This window comes from Fukomys damarensis, unplaced genomic scaffold, assembly GCF_012274545.1.
Source record: "Fukomys damarensis isolate Sample0158 unplaced genomic scaffold, DMR_v1.0_HiC HiC_scaffold_9, whole genome shotgun sequence".
Taxonomy (NCBI): Eukaryota; Metazoa; Chordata; class Mammalia; order Rodentia; family Bathyergidae; genus Fukomys; species Fukomys damarensis.
In genome coordinates this window covers 11,976,832-12,000,403 of record NW_022900921.1, presented here as the reverse complement: position 1 = coordinate 12,000,403, position 23,572 = coordinate 11,976,832, and the positions used below count along the sequence as shown (strand labels likewise).

General features: G+C 41.1%; 1 protein-coding gene across 4 annotated transcripts in view; it reads left to right on the top strand.

Moving 5' to 3' along the window:
* The window catches only part of Ebf1 (EBF transcription factor 1), a 387,150-nt gene that overhangs the window by 248,501 nt on the left and 115,077 nt on the right, over nucleotides 1–23,572 (top strand). For 2 of the 4 annotated variants that reach the window (XM_033761605.1, XM_010622272.2), the window contains exon 8: nucleotides 14,156–14,273. In XM_033761605.1, coding sequence (XP_033617496.1) covers nucleotides 14,156–14,273 — 118 coding nt within the window. Of the gene's footprint in view, nucleotides 1–14,155; nucleotides 14,298–23,572 lie in introns of all 4 variants that reach the window. The other 2 variants (XM_010622271.2, XM_010622270.2) reach the window with 1 other exon arrangement.

Sequence of the window (23,572 nt, the reverse complement as noted above, 5' to 3'; positions counted from 1 at the left end):
TCTCGGAGCAGTAGAATTGAGATGTGCTTTGGTGACATCAGGAACCTAAATGAAATTTGTATAGATTTCTTTGAGATTTAGTAAGATATTTGAAAGTCTTGGGTTCTAGGAATATAGCTCTTAGAGTGTCTAGAAAGTTTTAATTTTGCACATAAATATTATTCTTTGCTTAGCAGAAGGACTACTAAAATAAGGATGCACAAGTTGAATTTCTGAAAGGTCATGTAATCTTTTAGGGCCTTAAATTCTTCCACTTTAAAATGAAGATAGAGTGGTATGTGGATTCACAAACTTAATTCTTTCCAGAATTAATGATTTCCAGAATCATGGAAAGAATTAAGTGTGTGAACTGAGATACCACTGTAGAATTATGATTATTTCATTACTTGTAAAGAGAGAGCATTTTGAATGAGTATAGAAGTAATTTGTAAAAGATAAAATAAAAATATAAGCTTTTGGAGAAAAATCCTTGTGGTAGACTGAAGAAAGGTCATTAATTCATACTAGGGTTTCTCAGTATTTCTCATGACATTTCAGACTGAATAATCTTGGGGCTTTTTTTGTCCTGTCTGTTAGTGTCACTGGTATCTACCCAGTAGACAGCAGTAGAGAACACCCCCTCTTCCCTGCCATGACAACCCGAAATGTCTCTGTGCATTGCTAAATATTTCCTTATGGAGAAAACAAACAAAACTGCCTCTGATTGAGAACCTCTGGTTCTGTATCATACCTGGTGACAGTGTTGTTAGCATCCCCAGAGTGGAACCTTTGATTAGTATGAGGACTGCCCGTCATAAGGTACAGAATGATCATCATACTGATGGGATTTATCTGAACCCTGATGATGCCTGCAATTCTCAACAATTCCAAAAATTTTCTCAATAGGGACAGCTACTTTGGCTACCACAAAGCCTGTTTTTGAGTTGCAGAAGAGGTACATCTCTATCAGGGATGACAAACTCTTTACTGGATCTCAAGTTTATCCTGCCTTATACCCGTCACCTACTCACTATCTCCAGGAGAGGACGGATTAACCCTGTGGGAAGATGAACAGTCATTTGATATTGCATTGCTGCACACACACATTTCTGTCATAATTTCTATGCAGTTAACACTTGGTCTCCTGTGGGTAGGCACATGGGCATTTGTGCAACCAGAAGTGGATGAATTGATTTGAGAAGTTGAACCAAACTCAAGTATCCCTTACCAAGTCTTTTAATTTTTTTCCAGCCTTTTTTCTTTCATGACTGTTTACTGCCATCTTCCACTGCATCATTTCATGCTGCTGGCTGTTCCGCCCTTCTGGGATCCTTTTTCTTTGTGGATTTTATGATCCCATTCACTCATTCTCACCTCCTCCCCCTCAGGATGTGTTTGTCTTTCACCCTGTGAATATTGGCGTTTCTCACCTTTCCTTCACGCATGGAGATCTCTTCTCTCCTGAATATCTTCTCTGCTCTTGCATCACTGTGCCACTGCTGAGAATTCTGCGATGTGGGTCTCCAAGGTTCAGGTCTAGTTGCCCAAATGCCTGTTTCACAACTCCAGAAACCTCATCTCGGAAGTCCCAGACAGAATTCATTGTCATTCTCATGTTTTTCTTTTACATTAAGCTGCTATCTCCTCCTCTGCTCCCTGGTTCACTGCATTGGTTTCTTTCTAATTCCATTAAATGCAGGACAGATGATTGTTTATATCAGTGTCTACGTTCAGATTCCGTAATTGTGTGTGCACATACACACATTATGTGTCCACCTGTCTGTATACCCAAGGATATTAGTGGTGATGATGATGGTACAGGTAACATTTACTGCGTGCTTACCCTGTGAGAGGCATTGTGAGAATGGTTTTACATGAATTGCATTTATCCTCACAGTATCCCTCTTAAAAACATGCAAATATGGATCATTGCCATTTTATAAATGAGGAAACAGACTTACTGCAGTTAATCATCCGCTCAAAGTCACACATCTACTAGGTGATGAGGCCATGATTTAAGTAATTTAACCCAGGCAGTCTGACTCAGATACTAACACCTCAGGACAATAAAGAAACTGTCCAGAGTCTGTGGGCAGGTACACAGGGGAGCAGTAAGAAGAGCTCTTAACACCGGACTGTCATAGAGACTCCTTTAGCAAAAGCTCCGGAGTCACGGGAAAGCCCTCAAGAGCAGTGACACACCACCGACGTTCGTCAGGCGGGCTGGGGTTAGGTGGAAGGGAACTGGCCCAAGCACTGCTCCAGAGCAGAGTAGCCAAGCTGTCAGTTTGTACCTGAGGAACTTTGAATAAAGTGGCTCCTCTTCAGCAGGCAGCCGGGGCTTCACTTCACCCAGGGAGGTTTGGGAAGTTCCTTGGGGCGAGAATTTCCATTTCCTTACGTGGGGCAGGATTGAGCAGCCCACAGACACCGCAGAGCACCCTGTTAGGAGATCATACTAGAGCTGTGCATAATGGTGCACACCTGTAATCCCACCACTCTGGGAGGCTGAGGCAGGAACATTACAAGTTCCAGCCTGGCCTGGGCAACTTAGTGATTTCGTGAGACCCTGTTTCAAAATACAATAAATCAATAAATAGAGAGTTCTGGAAATGTAGCTCGATGCCAAGGCCCTGGTTTCAGTCTCTAGAACTGGAAAAAAAAATCATACTGAGGTTCCTAGTCTGAGAACTGACCCAAAAGTGGGAGGAAGTTTTCCCCCAAAGCTTTCTTGTGCGTCCTAGTGACATCGACTGAAGACGTCTTATGAAAAGGGTATATATTTCCACGATTTCCCTCATAGTGTATGAACTGGGAAGCTGGTTTCAAATATTTTTATGTCCGTATTGCCTTTGAGGGGGAATGAGACAGTGTCTTTGTTGGCATGAAAAACCGGGGGCCTACTCTTTCAAGCCCGAGGCCTGAGACGCCTGATGGGAAACACTCTCCCCTGCCTATTAAGTGGCTCTCTCCAGCTGTCACTGTCACCACGTCTGTTCCATCCCCTTCTGCATGCTTTCCAGGCCAGCCCGATCTTCACACAGCAATGGCAGAGTATGTCTCTTCTGAACAGCAATCAGGGGCCTGTGTAGGTGACTGAGAAGGACACAAGAAAGGTTGTTGATCCCCTGACATGTAAAGACATTCTGTCAAGCAAACTCAGCCTCACAGCAGCTGGGTTTCTGGTATGTAAACAGAGACTGCTTAATTACACAGGTCATGTCAGTTAGTGTGGCCTGAGTGTTTTCAAGAAATTAATCACTTTCCGCAGAGCTTGGCTGTGTTCATACTTTAAGGCAGTATGGCATAAACCTTGGAGGAAATCTGGTGCAATCTTTTAAAAAAAATTCAGAATGAATGTTTTCTTTTGAAATCCCTGGGCTGTGGTTAGAGTAACTTGCTCAAATACAGAGTGGATATAGGCTTCATTCAGGTCTGGTGGGGGCAGGGAAAGACAGAGGAAGGAGGGGAGGGAGGAATTGGGGATGAAAGAGCCCATGACACAGGGAGAAATTAAATGTGACTAAATGAGCCCATTTCTTCATCTTGACACTAAAAAGATGCTAATGTCAAAGGACTGTGCTAAAACCTTGTCACAGTCTGGTTTTTAACTGACAGGAACCAGACAATTTAAGGCTGAGATTTAAATCCCTATCTGTAGCTTTCCTTGTTGGGACTGGCAGAATGAAGGTACCGAGGAGAGGAAAAAGAATTGGGTTCAAATTGTCACCATGATGCCATGATATGGAGAGGCTGGAATACCATATACATTCCCACATTCGTTTTCTTCTTTCAAAAACATTTTTACATATGCTTTAAATCTGTATCCACATATAAATACTAGGTCTAGGGCAACTGCATACATGAATATAGGCGTAAGCTACCTTTATTCACTCGCACATGCAATGCACCCATAGTATTTATCGACGTGCTAGGTGGTGAAGAAGAAAAAAAGCTCTGCCCTAATGAAACTTATATTTCAATTCAGGCCTGTTTTTTTAGGATAACACTAGCTGCTACAGCCAGTACATCAAAAGATATACAATGTCTCTCCTACAACAGAGGGTTCTTTCTTGCCTACACAATAGTACCTGGGAGTTATTTCTGCCTTGATGAGAAGATCTTGTCTTTGAAAGGATTTTGAAACCTGGGATCTTTTTATTCCATATCTCCTCTGTCCTCTAGAACATTATAGTCTCAATTATCCGAATGAAGGGTGTACAAAGGGGCGCATGGATGTCCTGAAATCCTTGGACTAGAAATAGTCTTTTGCCAAATCTGCTCATATCTCCTTGGCTAGAAGTTAGCCACACGGCCAACAATAGCCACAGAGAGGCCTGCCAATAGTATTTAGTTGTGCAGCCGCAAAAGAAGATTAAATGAGTGAGGGCAGAATAATTTTCTTTAGCCGCCATGATGATGTGTAAAAATAATTACAAATAACTAGAAATTGTAATTATTGCTCTAAAGAAAATTGAAGAAGATGTCATGAAGAAAAACAATGTGGAGGGTAGATAGGAGCCTACTTTAAAGCTGGTGGCCAGAGGAGGTGGCATTTAAACTCAGAGCTAAAGCTCAGAAGTACAGTCATCCTCTATATCCACAGATCCACATCCATAGGTTCAGTCATCACGGACGGAAAATATTTGGGAAAAAATTGCACCTATACTAAATATGTAGAGTTTTTCTTATCATTATTCCCCAGACAATGCAGTGTAACAGTTATTCACATAGTATTCACATTACGTCCAGTACCACGAGTCATCCAGAGATTATGTGAAGACTCTCGGAAGCCTGCACAGACTCTATGCAGACACAGCACCATTTTATACAGGGAACTTGAGCACACATTAGGAAGGCTTTCTGGAACCAGCTCCTTACAGATACTGAGGGGTGACTACATTTCTGCTGAGAGGGGTCAGGGGAAAGTCTGAGCAGGGGGAAACCGCAAATGCAAGGTCATGTTCAGCTGAGACAATGAACAATCTTCACTCACTCAGTCGTTTGCATAGGAGGTAGGGGAGACCATCAGGTTATTCTCCCCGGTTCTCACACAAATTGATTTTTCTTTTAAGAGTGGTAACATGAGTTCAAACTTGAAAAGGCTATTTTATAAAGTCAATTCTAGAAACTGTGGGGGTTTTTTATTTATTTAAGATGCCGTGGTAAAACAAGCAAACAAACAAACACACGCACACCACCGTGTCCCCAATCAATATGTAACAGGGTGAGATTAAAGACTTCTTAACAGTGATGTATGTGCACCCATGTTTATAGTGGCGCAGTTTGTAATAGCTAAAACTTGGAAACAGCCCATTTGCCCCTCAGTTGGAAACTGGATAAAAAAGATGTAGTTTTTCTATAAAATGGAATATTACTCAGCCATAAAGAACGAGAAAATAGATTGATTCATAGGAAAATGGATACATATTGAGGATATACTCCTAAGTGAAATAAATAAGTCACATATGTGTAAATACCAAATAGTTTCTCTGGTGTGAATAAACTTCAGTAATACACAAGATCCTAATAAGATTACTGACATGGTGAAATGGGAAGAAAGGGGCTAAAGGTGTAGGGAAGGTGGGATGGGTAGGGAAAGGGTAATAAGGGAAAAGAAAAAAATGTGAGATAAAGAAAAGAGGTAAATAAAGTGTTTGTAGAAGGGGAAGGGAGGAGAGGGTGAAGGGAGGGCAGGGACAAAGGGCAAAAATGAGAACCAAGACCTGTCATGTAGAGGTACAAGATCCCAACAATGAATGTAACTGTACTGTATCCCTAAAATGCACCAATAAACTCAATTAAATCTGAAAAAAAAGACTTCTTAAAATATGAGCCCAACCTCTGCAGTTTCAGCCTGCTTTTAAAGACACTGACATAGAAAGAGAAATACTCTTTCTTGCATTTCTCCCCCACTTCCCTCCACCTCTATCTTGGATGTACTTATATTGTTTTGACAAACAGCACATCTTGCAGTTAAATTCTTTACCAACAGAACATCAGGAACCTGAGCTGCTTTCACTCTCTCCATACAGAATAACTTCAAAATGTGCCATGCTGATTAATTATACTGAAAGCATCTCTAATGATATTTTCAGAATACAGGATTAATTCACATCTCCATGGTAAATACAAATGGTGAATTTTCAACCTGATATATTAAACCATTATGGCTGATTGGGCAAATATGTAACTTGGCGTGAGCCTTATGCTAAGTCTTGGCAGAAAATATGCATCCCAGAAAAAGGATCCTTATGAACGGGATTCTATGAGTGGTAGCTGTGCACTTACAGGGAATGAACTCCTACAATAAGTACAGTTGACCTTTGAAGAAAATATAAAATCCATTAAAGGATAGATGTAGAGTATTTGGTTCAATCAGTAGTCACCAGTGGGTGTAGGTTTGCTGGGTGCTTATAGTCATTGGGATTTGACAACAAAATATTCTTGTTTTTCCTATTACCTGTCTCTTGTCTACTTGGCTCCAATCAAGTATATTGGTCTTCCTGCTCTTCCTTTGTTTTCTTTGAATACACTGAAGTCACTTCTGCCTCAGAATCTTTGCATTTACTATTCCATTTCCCTGGGAAACTCTTCTGTCACATCCCTGAATGCTTAGATACTTACTACTCTTCTTTCAGCCAAACTGTCACCTCCTCAAAGGCATTCCTTTATTGCTCAATCAAAAATAGCTCCTGTCTAGGCAGTTTTCCTTCTTTTATTTTTTCTTAGACATTATTAAAATCTCAAATTTGCTTTTATTGCTTACTTATTGTCTCAACGCCCTCCACATCCCCAGTAAAAACTAAATTCCTGGTAGGGAAATGCTTTATCTATCTTATTCATTGCCCCTTCTCCAGGACACAGAAGAATGCCTGGTACGTAGTAGGCTTATAACTCAATCCTGTAATTTGACTTATCTAAGGTTAAAAAGTAGTTGTGATAGAGTTTGCAGATGAAAGTCAGGACTGCCTGACCTATAATCTGAGTTGCTGAAGAATGCCCTTAGCTTGTTCCTGACTTCAGGTGTCCATGTGTCATCGTCCCCTCATGAGAGAGCCGCGTGACAACTCTGTGTGTTTAGTCCATGTCTGGTTGAAATGGGGATACATAAACAGAAGGCACCTGTTACATTTGCACAGTTAAATAGTTACACACCACTGACATTATCAAATGTGTCCTGATCCACGCTGGAGAGAGTGAGGTTTAGATCATTGATGAGCTTTTCAGGTTTAGCAGGTGTCACTATTTGGGAGACAGAAGCTAAGTCTACCTTTTCAAAGGCTTGAAGTTGTTTAGCACAAGTATCTGAAATGTCTGCGCTTGTCTTTCTGTTAAGAGATGGCTTTGCCTTGAATCTTTAATGTAGATTTAATTCAGCTAGCCACTTCCTCCAGCAGTTCCACACTGTTACCTTCTGTAGGTTCACGCGTCCTCCATAATTTTTAATGAGTTATTTGGGATCGTTCAACCAGATAGAAACTAGCAATCAGGCACGTTTCTGAGAATATCTCATTTCATACCAGTCAAGGATATTTTAAAGGACAAAGTTAATGATGACCTAAATGCTGCACACCATTTTTATGTAAATAATACTTAAACTGTAGTCAGCCGTGCAGACTCCCATCGATTTGTTCTGGAAGGTACCAGCTGAATCCAGGCATCCAAGGTAAACCTGTGCTGAGTACTATCGTGACTGAGAAGTGGCCTGAGGATCTGGAGGGTGTTTTTCAGGCTCGCCTCTGCTCCTAATTTGTCACGGCTTTGAGGAAGTTTTAAAACATCTCAAGCCTTGGTTTTCCAAGCTGTAAAAGGAGGCGTTGCATAAATTTACAGTGTCATAACTGCCGAGGACTCCTTTTATCATTTTTTTCCTATGGATCTCATGTGACGACATATTTTTTCAATCTAGTTGCATTTTTGGAGTAAAAGTAACTCTGCTTCAAAACTATTCAAAGCTATGTAAAACTGTCAGTTCAGAGCTTCTCATGTGCATGAGACAACCAGTTTCCATGTGGAGTAGATGTAGTCCTGGACAAAGAAAAGTTGTTGAAATCTTAATATACACCTTATTTCAGAGTATTTCAGATTTCCTTTCTCCAGCTGTTGTTCCCTTTGCTACATTTGAAAGCTCTTATTTGAAAACTGAAAGATTAGTTTATTTTGTACCATTTGAGAAGTCTGTAAAGAAGTGGTTCAGCAGAGAGGTAAGGAAAAATGTAGGCTGTGAGGGATTCAGGATAGACATTAATTCCTTTAAAAACATATACACTTTTATTCTATAGAACAATTTTAGATTTATAGGAAAATATGGATGGAAAGACCCTCAGAGTTCTCCTATAATGCCGCAAGACTCCTCCTCGCTTTCCTCTATTATTAATATCTTGCGGTATGGGACACACTTGTTACATGTCAGTATTGATACATTATTGTGAGCTGAAGTCCATATGTGTGTTATACGTTCTATAGGTTTGGACAAATGCATGATGTTATGTATCCATTATTACAATACTACACAGAATAGCTTTACTACCCTGTGAAGCCTCTGCTCCATCTGTTCATTCCTCCCTCCTCCCAAACTCCTGGCATTCGGAGCTCTTTTACTGTCTCCATAGTTTTGTCTTTTTTTGCAGAATGTCATGTGGTTGGAATCATGTAGTGTTAAGTCTCTTCAGGTTGGCTTTTTTCCCCATTTAGTAATATGCATTTAAGATTCATCCATGCCTTTTTTGTGGCTTGACAGCTCATTTCTTTTTATCACTAAATGATATTCCATTGTATGGATTATGGATTACCAGTTTGTTTGTCCATTCACCCTTTGAAGGGCATCTTGGTTGCTGATGCCTTATATTTAGTTGAACCTGTTATTGTTGTAATTATAGATTCACATACAATTGTAAGAAGATAGTATGGAAGCATCCATGTATGCATTAATCAGTCACCTTCACCCTAATGTAATTTTTTTTTTTTGCAAAATTGTACTTTAAAATTATAGGGCAAGGACACGATCCACTCAATTTATCAAATTTCCCCAAATATACTCATTGTGTCGGTATATTTTTTAACACTATGTAATGTTATGGCAGATATAGGTTTGTATATCTACCACCACAGTCAGAGTATAGGGCATTTCTGTTGCCACAGTGATCCTCCCCTCATATTTTTATAGTACTCATGCTTACCCATTTCCCATGTGATGAAATTGCCTCCTCTTATCAGAACCCTGGGAAATTGGATTCAAAACAATGGCATTGTTTTGAAGTCATTAAAGTCCTGTCTCAAAGTGCAGCCACATTCTAAAATTCTGGGGATAAGGGATTTACCTTTGAATTTTTGTGTTGGGTACACAGTTCAGTCTTTCACATGCCTCATGTGATCTCTTAGAATTGGTTATTTTCACTCTACATATTTCTTTGAAGTTTAAAACAGATGTATCAATAGTTTATATTTTTTAATTGCTGAGTACCAATCCATGGAATGTTGCTCAGTGGCTATTTATTTCACATACTTAAAGTTACTCCTTTTAAAGACTTATTATCAAGGTCTCTGGATTAATGCAAAAATAAAATGAGCTGAATTCAGAGGTAAAGCAGCAACAGAACAAAGCAGCTTTACTACTTAGTTCCTTCTACCAAGTTTCCATATGTAAGCACTGAAAACCAAGATTTATAATTTGTTAATAATTACTCAAAATTAACTCGCTGAAGTGGTTATTTTCTGGAGGGAGGCACTTACTGACAAAATATTATAAAATTAAAGACCAAAAATCTTATGGAGTCTAATCTTTCCTCTGTTCTATATCTGTTGGGAAATATGCAAAGATGCAAATTTTAAGTCTTTTGGTTGCTTTTGCTGTAACCCCTTCTTCCACATGGGTTGCTCCTCAATGTAATTTTGTGCTCCTGATTGGTTTAGCCACTTACATGGTTGGAAAATATGCTTACGAGAGGTTATAGTCCTTGAATTCTGACATTGTAGTTAGGATATACAAGGCTTCCTGTGTGACCTCAAGGGGAGAGGGACAGCCTACGAAATGATGGGAAGGAAAAAATGAATCCTTCACAAAACTCCTCCAAAAGCTACACTGACATGAGCTACCGGGAAAAGTAGAATAAAAATGACAAGATGTCTAATTTAAAGACTGTTTTCAAAGCAGCAAGGATTCTTTCAGTTTTAAGTCTAAAACATAACAGCCTAAGGTGGAGAAACATCCTAAAAAGCAAAATTACTCAAATCAGTGAGAACAGCAATTCAGAAGAGGCCTAGGTTGTATGATAGTGTGCTAGGAGGACAAAAGTCTTTTATACTGGAAGATTTCATTGATTGGTGAGCATAGGAGAAATACTCTGTTCTTAAATAACTGTGCTGGGTTCTTCAAGAGACAATGCTTTAGTTATCATCACAGCACTTTTGAACTTTTTGTTTGACATCACTTACAAAACGACAGCTACCCCACTACTGCTACTGATTTTTATGAGCTTTTCATATGGACCAAGAACTAGCATGCCATGTTGATGAACTCAGCCTCACAGTAATTTTAGGAGTTAGATGCCAATATTACTTCCAATCTGAGAGTCGGGGACACTGGGACTGAGAAAAGTTTACCTGGCCAGAGTCACATCCACTAAGAAATCTAGGGAGCCATGAATTACTGTTCATTTTGTGTCTGATTCTTTCAAATTCTAGATGGCAGGGAGATGATAGAAATAATAACCTTTAGGGATATCTAGATCCAGGAAAGTACACAACAGAGCAGATTCTGAATCACAAATAATGAGTCATGAGATTGAAAATATTAGTGTAAAATCTCGAAACTCTTCAGGTGGCCAGAGATTTCTCTTCTGTCATTTTTATCCCTCCCACCAAATGCCCTCACCTAGCGGGTGGGAGTCAGATAAAAGGTACCATGGAATATGCTACCTATTGACTAGCATGTTTCTGAATTATTATATTAAAAAGCTCAGTCCTCCAGGAGAAATTTGGTTCTAAAAAAATACAGCAACAAAACTATATATGTACACAATCCTAAACCTGTGTACTGGTCCAGTATGTATTTCAGGAGATACTGCTTGAGATGCAGCTTATCCTTATAAATAAATTGACACAGTTATTTCAAAGTCATTCCAGGGCCAATGGAGCACTCTGTAAGGAAGGAAATGCTTTGTCCGCTGCAGCAGCCTCCCACCATCAGTGGCTACTGAGCCTTTGGAAAGTGGCTGTTGAGACTAAGAAGTAGAATTTTAAATTTTACTTAGTTTAAATGTAAATAGCCACATGTTTGTACTGGATTGCTCAGTGCAGTTCTAGAAAGTAGAAGTTTAATTCTAACAGACACGGTACAACTGTAAACATACCTGCTCTTCAGAGTTGCATCCTGTCATTCTTGGGACAGAGGAGTGAAAAGGGTGATAAAGAGGAAAGAGGTGGTTGAATCCAAAGGTGAAATAATTTTCTATGTTCATGTGTCCAAAATTCAAGCTGTGTTTTATTGACAAAATTCGGGAAGGCTGCACATTTGGCAGGCCTGTCTGTCCCCTTGACTGCAGGCGTGTGTCAGCACCTCATTAATCTGTGTTGAGCTAGAAAGGTCCTCTCCCCTTCTACCATTGGCCTAATTTTAAAGGAATCTTCAGTATGCCTTTTATATCTCACAGATTTTTTTCTTTTAATTTACAAACTGCTCTGTGAATTAACATGCATATTTTATTTAAATCTCTCTTGATCATTTCAGATCGGAATGGGAGAGATTATTTTGGGGTAGTGAGGTTGTTCTATGAATTTTCAAGACACACTGGCACAGGATTCTCTGTATTATCTTTTCTCCAGGATTGATTGGCCTCATAAGTGACTCTGTTATACATGTGGCCCTCCTCTCACTAAGCAAAGAAAATTATACACAGGGTAGTTTTTCTCCCCTTAACCGTTTTTTGCACATTTTTATTCAATGTTAGGAATTAGATGACAGTGTTTTTAAAAGATACTATTTTAAACCATAAGTTTGCAGTGCTTGTGTCTTACAGGTGCGTGCTGAATTGTCATTGCTTTCTTTTCCTCTTAAGACAGACTTCTAGAATAACCACTTTGTATTTCCTGACCCTGGAAACAGACACCGTTTGGGGATTCCTTTTATAGTATCTTCAGCTAACGACTCCAGTGACCACTCAAATGTGGTCTTGTAGTAAATCAAAATTTCTTTGAAACACCTAGCTGTGTTACATAATTGTTACTGTCCTACGAAATCATCTCCCTAACAAAAAGGCAAGTGAGTTTCTGTTGCCCTAAGTGATAATGACTCTGCCACTGCACTTAATGGTTTGGGAAAATAACAGACCACCTCCCCACTTTCTCTTTCTTTTAAATTAAGCTACACTTGATGGGAGTGAGCATACAGAACAGCCTCAGGTTGTCAGATCTGGTGGGCCAGTCATGAATAAAGAGGAGAACCACCTTGCAAACTGCCACGTGAACCTTCCATGTCTTTCCAGGGGTGATGTGTTCTAGATGGAATTTTGGATTTTACAGTGACTTAGGAGACCACCTTCCATTATTTACTATGCATTTTAATAAAACAGATTTAGAAAAGAAAATCAGCTCAGTGATATAGTGTGAGCCGTGCGTTCACATTTTTCAGTTCATTGCCGTCTCTGGGACTCTGAGAAGGGCCTTATACTTCCAGGGTGCATTGGGTAAGCCCGAGGGACAGTGGACTTTTTACACATGGCGTGCTTGGTGAGGACTGGGTTCAAAGAGGGGAGCGCTCTGCCAGGCAGGGGCCAAGTCTTGGCATTTTTCAGGGTGCATCAGGCGATAAAACCACTGTGTTACACAAGACTGTAGAAGTGAGGGCCCCTTTTAACCAACTGGGAGAATAGGCTTCCTCGGAAACCGAGGCCTCAGTTTGTGCTAACCTTTGTAAAGCAGTTCACCTCTTCAGAGGTTAATGCCTCTCAAAACCAAGAACAATTAAAGCTAGAATCTTTCCCAAGCAACTGGGGAATTGAACAAAATAAATCAGAAATCCTCAGCCTTCGCTCTGGAGGCTTGCCTCATTATGAGAGCAGATCTATTAGCCCTCTTGCCATTGTCTTTCATTTCTCAAGTGAGGTGATTCTAATTAAATTAATCTGCATGTCAATCTATCGGTGATCAATCAAAGAACCGGAGGTTTCCCCTATGCTGCGGGGTGCTTGCGGCTGACAGGGGCTGATAATGGAGGAAGAAATAAACTGTTGGGCAAAGTTAATTAGTCAACATAATAGGTGGATTAAACGGGAGCTGGCTGATTGATGTTTCTCGTGTCAAAGCATGAGGTGGGAGCTGAGGCTGCAATTACAGACAATTATTATATTTGGTTGTAAGAGGTCACATGAATAAACATATCTCCGTGGGTTTCAGTGTTAATCCCCTTCCCCATTTCATATAAAGAGAAGTGTAGGTCATTTCTCCTCATTGTTTTGGTCAGAGTTCTCTGATGCACTTTGCGTTGGTCCCTTCTGGCAAACCTGACGGAGAATCACTTTATGAGCTGGGTTGGGTCTCCGAATGATGCCTTGGACCACTCCCACAATTTTTTATTTCTTTGCAACAGATCTAAGACCCTTAATTAAAAGGGATTTTTTGAGGCGGGGGATTTCGGTCTGATTAATCAAACTAACATCGGAAGAAAACAGTACAAGAAATCTCAGTGAGATACCCAAGAAGAAAAATGCATCTCAGCTCTCACTGCACCGTGTCTTTCATTTCTCTATCCTCTTCACCCTGACACAGTGGGGAGGAAATATTTTAAAGATTCAAAAGACTTTTATTTGCATGATCAACTGTGATATCTGCTTCGGCGTCTAAACTGAAGGGTAATTTAGGTGAAACACAACCACCCTTGTGTAAAAAAATATGCTAATAAAGATCCTCTTGTTAAAATTATGGTTAACAGTGTACCTTCTGCTGTATAACTATAAACTGTGCAATTTTACTTAAAACTGCATCAAAAGCGTTCCATGCCAAAGACCCACTCATCAATAGCTTCTCTTGTTAGACTTGTACAGCATAAGCACCAGTTATTATGTGAAATAGCTCTGCAATTTTCTTCAGCTCCCAGCTGTTATTTATTTAACTTGAGTTTATTACCCACCATGCTTTTATATTAAAATGTTCATTCATTTTTCTCTCATGTCTCTAGGTCGTGGTGTCTACAACAGTCAACGTGGATGGCCATGTCCTGGCAGTCTCTGATAACATGTTTGTTCATAATAACTCGAAGCATGGGCGGAGGGCTCGGAGGCTTGACCCCTCGGAAGGTACGCCCTCTTATCTGGAACATGGTAGGCGAATCATTTTCATTGGTTGACATTGCTCCTTTAACTGTGAATTGATTTGGTTTCTTTCTTCCACTTCACCATAGTTTCTACTATTTCAAATCCTGAATGTTCTTTTGATCAATATTGATCCTCTGGTGTTTTTACTCCTCCAAATAAGATTCTGAGTATGTAAAGACTGGGAGATCTCTTAGAGGCCCCCTCTATTTTGTTGCAGGGCTCCGGAATGGTTGATAAATTTTGTTTCAGGTTGTGAGGAGAAAGAGACCTCTAACTCTGCTTCATGTTAAACTACCATGTGATTACAAAATAAGGAAATGGCAGGCCATAGGGAAAATCAGAAAAGACCATGAGAACCTGCTGGTGCACTGTTGGATTTCTGTTCGAAAGGAGGTCCAAAATCTAAATCAGAAGTGCATTCTGAAGGTGATGCACAGGCCAAATATGTCCCTTCTGTATCTTGTTCTCAGCTCTCCCTTCATTGCCATTTGATAGAGCTTGCTTTCGGGGGGGTAGACTTTGGTAGGGAGGAATCGTATTAATCTTGACAGGGCAAATCAGTGAAGCCTATGAGAGGACTGGAGGAAACCAGATAAAATTTTATTTCCAGGGGGAGTGAACACTACTCAGCAGAAACATATGATGGGTTAGGTGCATGTCTAGACATTTCTGGGCTGTACGTCTGTGTAACAAATCCATCTATGTGTGCATCAGCCATTCATCCATCCAACAGCCATCCATCCAAGGATCAGTGACTGAGACTCTACTGGATACCAGTCACCAGGGTTCACTTTCTCTAATCTACTCTAGTTAAACTCTTTACCTGTTTTCTTCGCTCCACTTTCCAGTTTGCGAGGTCAGCAGGATTCTTTGAGAATACTACCACACAAATTATCAGCCAATTGCCTGATTTTTTCCATGGGCCACAAACTGTCCGTGGTATAATTCATAAGGCAGAAAACTCCCTTTCCTGCCAGCATCCCAATTTAATAAACACACCACTGTCATCATTTTTGCCTGTCTCTCCCTTCTGCGCTTGAGGAATGCACCACAGTCCATTTTATTCATTAGCCAGATGTAACACTCCTAGAAGGAATTCTTCACCACATCCAGTTTTACAGTCCTTTAAAGGAAACCATCATCTTTCAAAAGCTGCTTCTTTATGGTTTCATTAGTGCCGAGATGGATGGATATTACTTTTTGCATGAGGCCATTTGAAACACCTGCTCATGATTACATTCCTAGTTCCATTTCTGTGCTTAAAATTATTCTGATACTCGCTTTAAAGTAATGCTGCATTTTTAATACCTTTGCAGTCACTTAAGGCATTGTGTGACCAAAGGTGTTTAGGTGAAAGGAAGAAGAAAAGCTAGGTGAATACTTGGTGGACACAATTTGAGGGGCCCTGGATTAGGAACTGCAGTTGGGTTTTTAACTGTGACCGGGTAGTTTCAGTGTGTTTGTCCCACCTGGGGGACACATTTGACCATCAGTTTGAAATCTGTGGAGTTCACAGTTTGAAGAGATGCTCCGAGTTGAGGTCATACCTGTTTTCCATCTCTGCTCTCAGGAAACCTGTAAGAGAGATTATGACCCCATGCCAATTATCCCTCCAACAACAACAACAACAGCAACAACATCCAAAGCAAACCAATAAAATATAGCCTGCTAGAAAGAATATGTCTAGGGTGTGGATAGCATTATTTTGGAATGTAATGTGTAGGGCTAAGTCTTGAAATAGGTATCACGAAACCTAAACTCACTTCTTCATTTCACTCTGGCCTCTGTGATCTTGGACTAATCCTCTTAGCTATATAGAGGCTTCTGTTTTGGTTAAATGAAGGTAAGCTGAGGGTTGTAAAAAGAAAAATCAAATCTTCGGTTTGGGTGGGAGCAGGTACTGTTGATAAGGGAAGTGGGCTGGGTGGAGGCTGTTAAGCCAAGTGAGTGCATGCTCTGCTGCCCCAGCCCCAGCCAGTGTTGGTAAGGAAAGAGAACCCACTGCGGCCGGGTGTTGGGTAAGGATTAACACCTTGTAATTTTTAATTCTTCATAAATAATTACAAAAAGTATGAGCACTGAAGGAAGCTGAGAGGGAGAGGACACTTAGGACACATCACAGGCTACTTGAGAGTCTCATTGAAAACAGCTTTGAATGTTCTCCCAGCTCAAGAATTCTCCTTGCTAGGAGAACATATGAATATTTCAGTTGGGATTGCGTATTATTGCAAATTTTAATGGCAGTGCTTTATTCCTTTGCTCCAGCCCACAATAGTCATATTACAATTTTTCTTAAGGAAATGGTGACATTTCATCACATATGAATAGTTAGCCATTGTTGGGGACCTGACTATGTCCCATGTCCCTCAGCTGGGGTCTTTACGTTCACCCCAAAGCCTTACTTTACTTCTCGCCAGTAGAATGAAAGGGTAGACACATTTAGATCCTTAGTAATGATGAAGTGACTGTACTGTAACACAGAAATCCATTCCTCTGCAGTGAATCAACCAACCACACGTAACCACCCACTCTTTTAGACACTTCAAGCTGATACATAAACATCTGCTCAGCAAAGAGTAACTTAATTCCTGAACTCTTTCCCTGGTAATGTGTGGGAGTGGACCTAGTTTCTAACTCATATTGCTTTGAGAGTGATGCTGGATCTCACCACTGAACATCCTACTTTAAAATGTCCTGTTTCTGAATCATTCACCCCTCTGTCTCTTCACTCCCACCCTCGGTTCAGACAGCTACCACACAGAGTCTGCAAAGCATGCTCACCCCTGGAGACCTGCGGCAATCTTCATTTTCCCCTCTTCTGGGCTTTTACCACCTCATTTACAGGTAGCCTAAATTATTTTGAGCAACTCTGCACATCTCTATTTATATCCTGCTCGTCAGACTGTTGGAGGAAAGTTCCTTTCACGGCTTCTCTTTCTGTGTATAAGTGGAGACAAGATCATGGTTTACATTTCACGCAGTCTTCCCTGAGTGACCCATGGGCTCAAAGCCCCCATGCTCAGAAAAATGTCCCTGGATTTCACATATGAGGGTTGACAAAGGCAAATGTTTTCATAGACACTTGCATGGCCTAATGAGGGTGAATCTTGGCACGAAGTAGCTCATGGTAATTCCCCCCTCCCTGCTCACATTTTCTTCATTCATAAATACTGGGACTTTTCTCTGGCTGGATATTTATGGGAGCATTTAGTGAGGTTTCTTCTTTAAGCCCTTGCTTTATGGAAGATGCGCAGTTGCAGATAGAGGTAACCTTACAGTGTAACTGCACTCAGGCTCCCAAGTTTTGAAAAAGCTGGAACTTGGGACCAAGGGAGCTGCATTGTGGCTGCCCGCAGAGATGGACAGCACCGGTGTGTATGCTTGCTTCATCCTCCAGGAACTCAGGACTGCACGCTAGGGAGCTTTGGAGGAGCTGAGGAGTGTTGTTATTGCCATTCCTGTTCTTCTTAAGTTTCAGGTTGTGTTTGCTTGATTTTAAGGCCAATTGTGGCATCAGTTTCTCTCTTCCCCTGTGGCAAAATGTGGTGCCCTCACCACGCGAGAGTGCGGAGACCCTGTCAGCTTGCATGCACTAACACTTTATTATCTAATGATCTAATATGCAACAAGGCAAAGTGCTGGTGCTCATCATCCTGACACAGAATGCCGGGAGAAGTGACTAAATTACTTTATGTACCATTAGCGCTAGCAGTGATGGTGAACTCACCGGCAGCATTTATGCAAATGCCTGTGAATACACTCTCGTGGCTTTGTCAGGAAGCCAGCTGACAAGCAGTCTGAATGCTCGTTTTGGGGGGATATGTGTACGTTTCCTCATTTTGGTGTGCATTTGTTTCTCTGTCTTCTCCCCTCTTTCCCTTTTTGGATTGTTGGAGGCCTTCCCTCCCTCAAGAGGACCAGGGAAAGCTGGGAAGTTCTGGGGTTCACCCATCAGTAAGGGCCCCTTCCAATTCAGTGTTTTTTTCACATCTAGGTTTTTTGTTTTATTCTTATGAGTTTGTACAACCCTCATTATTGATGGGGGGGGATGAATAAGTGAAAGAATTTTTCGAGAGTTTTCAGAGTAACAGCATTTGATGGGTTCTGACCTGGTGTCCTGGGGTTTTTGTTGTTGTTGTTGTTTGCTTTGGCTCAAATATAGTTGTTTTTATAACAGACCCATCTTTTAAAAATAGAAAATGACTGAAATTTAACTTTTGTGGGCATCAGATATGAATGAATTAAATTTCCCTTCAAAGTAATTATGAAGATTATAACATGAAGTATAAATGGTGCTAAGATCCCAAGATAGAACAGATCAAAATAAAAGTGGGCTTCGGTCAAACTAAAAATATTCTGGGGAGTAAAGAGTGGTGATAGACATCCCGCGCCCATTCCCTGGTTGTAATTACAGCGTTAGAGAAATAGAATCAGGTTTTCACCACTACCAGTTAGTTCTGACCGTTTGGCTCCAGCTGTCCCTGACAATATGGTGTTATTCTTGATCTTTGGCATATGACCTTCTTTAATCCTTTTGCTCCAGTCAGGAGGAGTTTTTGCTCCTATTGTTTGGCCCTGGGTGTCCAGCCTCACTGCTTTTCCTCTACCTAGCTACAGACAAATTTGTTGTTTTATGGACATGTGGAGAAAGATGGTTTAAACTCAGGGAGATTACTCCAAATTGAGAGAATCACATGGAACTTTTAACAGAAAGAGCAACCTGTTTCATTCTCCTTCTGTGTAACAAGGCCTTAACAATTTGCTAGGTGATGAATGTAACCGTACTGTATACCTAAAAAGTATCAATAAACTCAATGAGACGAAAAAAAAGAATTTGCTAGGAAAAGGATCAGATGAACTGCAGAGCTCATTGCTAGTCTCGGCTCTACCATTAGTTTGCTGTGTGTCTCAGAGGAGGTCACTTCGCTTGTCTGGGCTTTCATTGCTTGTGGTCCTGTGAGAACCGAGTTGAATCATCACTAGACTTCTGTTCAGTGTGCCTCACTGTATGGGGCTCTGGAATGAAGCCACTCACCCTTGCCTTCCTGCAGAAGAGACCTTTGGAGGAACAGGTCTTTGGGGCAACAGAGAAACCCCCTTGCTTTTTCTTTTTACTCTTTTTCCCTCTGCTATTAGGAGTTGAACACAGGGCCTTTGCACTGAGCTATATCTCCAACCCTTTTTATTTTTATTTTGAAATAGGGTCTAAGTCACTAAATGCAAGGCTGTGGCCAAACTGATGTTTTTTCTGACTCAGCCTCTCAGAGTGCTGGGGTTATAGACATACACTGCCGCAACTCGCACCCAGTATAATCCTTTTGTTGACTCTCTGGCCAAGGACCCGGATCTCAAAAAAGTGGACTTCAAATCATTTATTCATTCTACGCATCCACACTACATCCCAGGCACTCAGCTGCATAGAGCAGCAAAAGACAGACACGGTCCTTGTCGTCACAGCATTCCCGATGTCAACACCGAAGAAGGGTATTTAACAAAGTTTGCAACTAAATAATTAGAATACCTTGTAAAGGAAGACCAAAAAAGGGAAGAGGAATAGTGAGGTGCTGGGGAAGCCTTTGAGGGAATCTCATTTATGCCAAAATCTAAGAAGTGAAGAGGTTTTCACGAGGCAAAGGGAACAGAACAGTTTCCAGGCAGAGGGAACAATGTGTGCAGCAGCTATTTCGCTCACTTAGGTGAGTTCAGGAACCTAAGGTGACTAGAGTAGTGACAGACAGGAGGCTGGTGAGGCTGTGAGGACCGTATCCCATTACATTACATATAACAAAGTTTTGTACTGCCCTGCAGCATGACTGTGAGTATGGGCTTAGGTTTTTCTGGGCCTCCCTAACCCCAACTGGTTTGCTAGAGCCCCTCAAACTCTGGTAATGTGTTGTCAGAATTCAGCTAATTTTATGGGAAGCTGTTTCTTGAGGAGCTATACTCACAGCCTTAGGGGGCAGCTTCCACGGAGAAGGTGTCAGGCCCTTCGCTGTACCTTGGCCTCTCTGTGGAGGTCTGCAGCAAGCTGCAGGAGGCCTGGAAAAGCCAGCCTGTATGGCATCCAGTCATTTGTGCCTGAGGCAGCCCCCACACAATCGGTGCTCTCCTGAATCCCTGCCGTGGAGACAGTGTTTGTATGTAATTCCCCCGACAGCAGTTACCTTTTAGACCAAAGTGAGGCATAACTTTGGGAGATGGGGCAAATATTAACATGTGTTAAATAGCCACGTTTATCTCAACACAAGCAAAGAAAAAAATGTACAACAACTCCAAAAATCATGATTTCACAGCTAATTATTGCTTAGGGTATGACTGACTTTAGAGAAAAAGTTGATATAAACTAAATTCACAACTCAATAAAATTAAGTAAATGGCAGTCAAAGTGGCACTTAATGGAGCAAAACCATGACTGAGGTTTGGGAAATGCTGTTAGAGCTTTAAGAGGATTGAGGGAAATAATAATTCTTTTGAATCTCCCGGAAACTGTGTAGGGCACTGGGAGATATTTTTTTTTCAAGAGTCATATATTGCTTTTTAAAAGAAAGACTTAGGCTCAGTTTACCGTTAGAATAGATCCTTAATATCCTAATAGGATTTTAAAAATCAAAACCTCTCCCAAGCTGTTAATACTGTGTATATTTTTAAATAAGTAGTGTCTGCGTGTCAGGGAGCGGAAATCGGTTTGGAAAGAGGACTTGAGTCGTGAGAGAGCATCGGCCAGGGTCCACCCAGGCAGCACATTATGATAATATATACGGAACCAGCTGGACACTGAGCAAAGCTGACATTGTGTTGTCAAGGGCAGGATCGCCCGTCAATTTCCGAGATAGGATTTGAGTTCAAATGACAGAAAGAGCAGCCACCATGTGGAAGCTGATGTGTGGGGGAGGGGAGGGGCCGGCAGGAACCAGCAGGGCCTGAAGACAGGAAGTCCTGGTACCTCCGGAAGCGGGTGGTTCTGTTTTCTCATCTGCCTGCTACCCTTCCTTCTAACCTTAACATCTGTCAGCAAGATCCACCTGGGTCTTTGCATGATTAGAGCCCACCTCGGGGGAGCTTACTAATTTTAACCCTCAAGAGAATGGAGCCGCTGCTGCCGGAATGGGGGCCCCATCAGCCCAGGAAACAGGTCTCTCTGTAGCTGCTGTTTATCCACATAGGAAACTCATTGTAGGTATAGTGACGATTGTTAACACATGCTAGACAATTTCTCAACTTTTAAGCTACTCAGTTTAATTCTTTCACATTTTAATACCCCTTCCATTCATTTGCTTGTTTATTCAGTCATTCATGTATTTAACATATACTTATTGATTGACTGCCTGCTGTAGTAGACGATTGGGGTACAGAGTTGAACGAACCATGACCGTTATTGACATCATGAGATATCCAGTCACATGCATATGCATGTTTATGTGTCGATAGGAAATAATGGCACATAGAATGATTTAAATTGCAGTTATTATAATTGCCATAATACAGTAATACAGACTGCTAATGGACTCTGCCATATCTGAAAAAGCAAGGAAACAAAATTTTAAAATCAAAACGAGTGACATGTAGTTAAAGTAAAGAGGGAGGACCATTTTAGGCGGGGCAAAACATCAGAAGCTTGAGGTACGGCTGATAGAGAAGGAGGGTTGCCTCTAAGATCCATTTTTGAGAAATACACTTGGAAACTTTGACTTGGGTACGTGAGCCTGTTGTGTTTTATTAATCACAGGCTAATAGAACTCAGAGTCCAGTAAAATGCTGGCTTTTAGACCAATGTTTCCAGTAAAGATAGTTTTGCTGCTATGACAGCAGCCTTTAGCACCTTCTGTGCACTAAGTTCAGGGCTCATCACTTTGTATAATCTATTTTAATGTTCTTAAGAGCCATAGGGGGGCACTGCTGTTATGAGGTGCATTTAATGACTAAGGGAAACTGAGGCCGTCCTTTAAGGATTTCATTGTAGCTAACCAGAGAGAGAGAGTTAGGTTCTGTCTATGCAGCTTTTGCACCTCCAAGTGGCTGACAAACAGGACCACGATCATTGTTCTTTCCCACTGTTCAGTCCGTGCTGTTGCCCACACATTGGACATCGGAGGTAGAAATTCCTTGCTATTTGAGCGTGTAATGTAAAACCTACTTCAATTGAAGAAAATTGACGATATGACTCAAAGGCAAACTGAAAAGCCAGATCTGTCCTCAATCCCAAGGGTGAGTTAGTTGGCTTGTGCGGTGATATATGGGAAGGTCTTTTCTGGGTTGAGATAAAAACTCCTGGTATCACATCTCACTATCGCATGCCCCATCTAGAGCTCCCTGTGCCAGTTCTGCAACCTGAAATACTCAGTGGACAGAAATGAAACTTTATAGAAATTAGGTGATCATCATCCTTATCAGATGAATACGATGCCATCAGCATGATTTTTAACATTCTCGGTAAAAAGAGATTTACCTGGAGAGGAGCAAGAGAAGGTCTGAGGATCAGGGGGCTGTGGCTTCACTGCCAGCCCACCATGGGCAAATTGGCTGGAAGAGGGCCCCACCATTAAAATCTTCTTTAAACCTACATGCTGGTCAGTCATCACAGAAGCAGCAAGGTGGGAAACCAGAGAAGGAAAAGTGAAACACAAAAGTAACACTCTCTAGTGCACCGGGCACAGAAATAGATCTGTATTGACTGAACACAGATCTGACCACTAAACATGAAAGCAGAACCCAGGTTTTAATAGATTTTTATTCCAATCTGTATAATTAATCAATATTGTACATGCGAACATATGCTCCTGTGTTGCTGGCTTATTTAATTGACATTTGTAACCAGCAGGACACCAGCTGTTGAGATCCACATTCTTTATCCATGGTTCTGGGCAGAAACGTAGCTCGGAATTTAAGGAACCAGAAACATGAGAGTATTAGGTTGAAGACCCTTCTCAACACATCAGCCTCTTCCATCAACCTTGGAACAAAGCAACAAAAATGCCAAGATCCATACATATATAAAATATGAACACATAGCAATATACTTGAGACATTTAGAAGAATGATTCAAGTTAATATGAGTGGGATAATCACAAGCCTGTAATCCTGTGACTCTGGGAGGCTAAGGCAGGAAGATTAAAAGTTCTAGCCCAGCCTGGGAAATTTAGAAAGATCCTGTCTCAAAATAAAAAGCTAAAATAAATGACTGGAGAGGTAGCTCAGTGGGAAGGCCCTGGGTTTAATCCCCCAAACTCCAAAACCTTACAAAACAAAACAACCAAAAAGCCAAACAATAACAACAACAACAA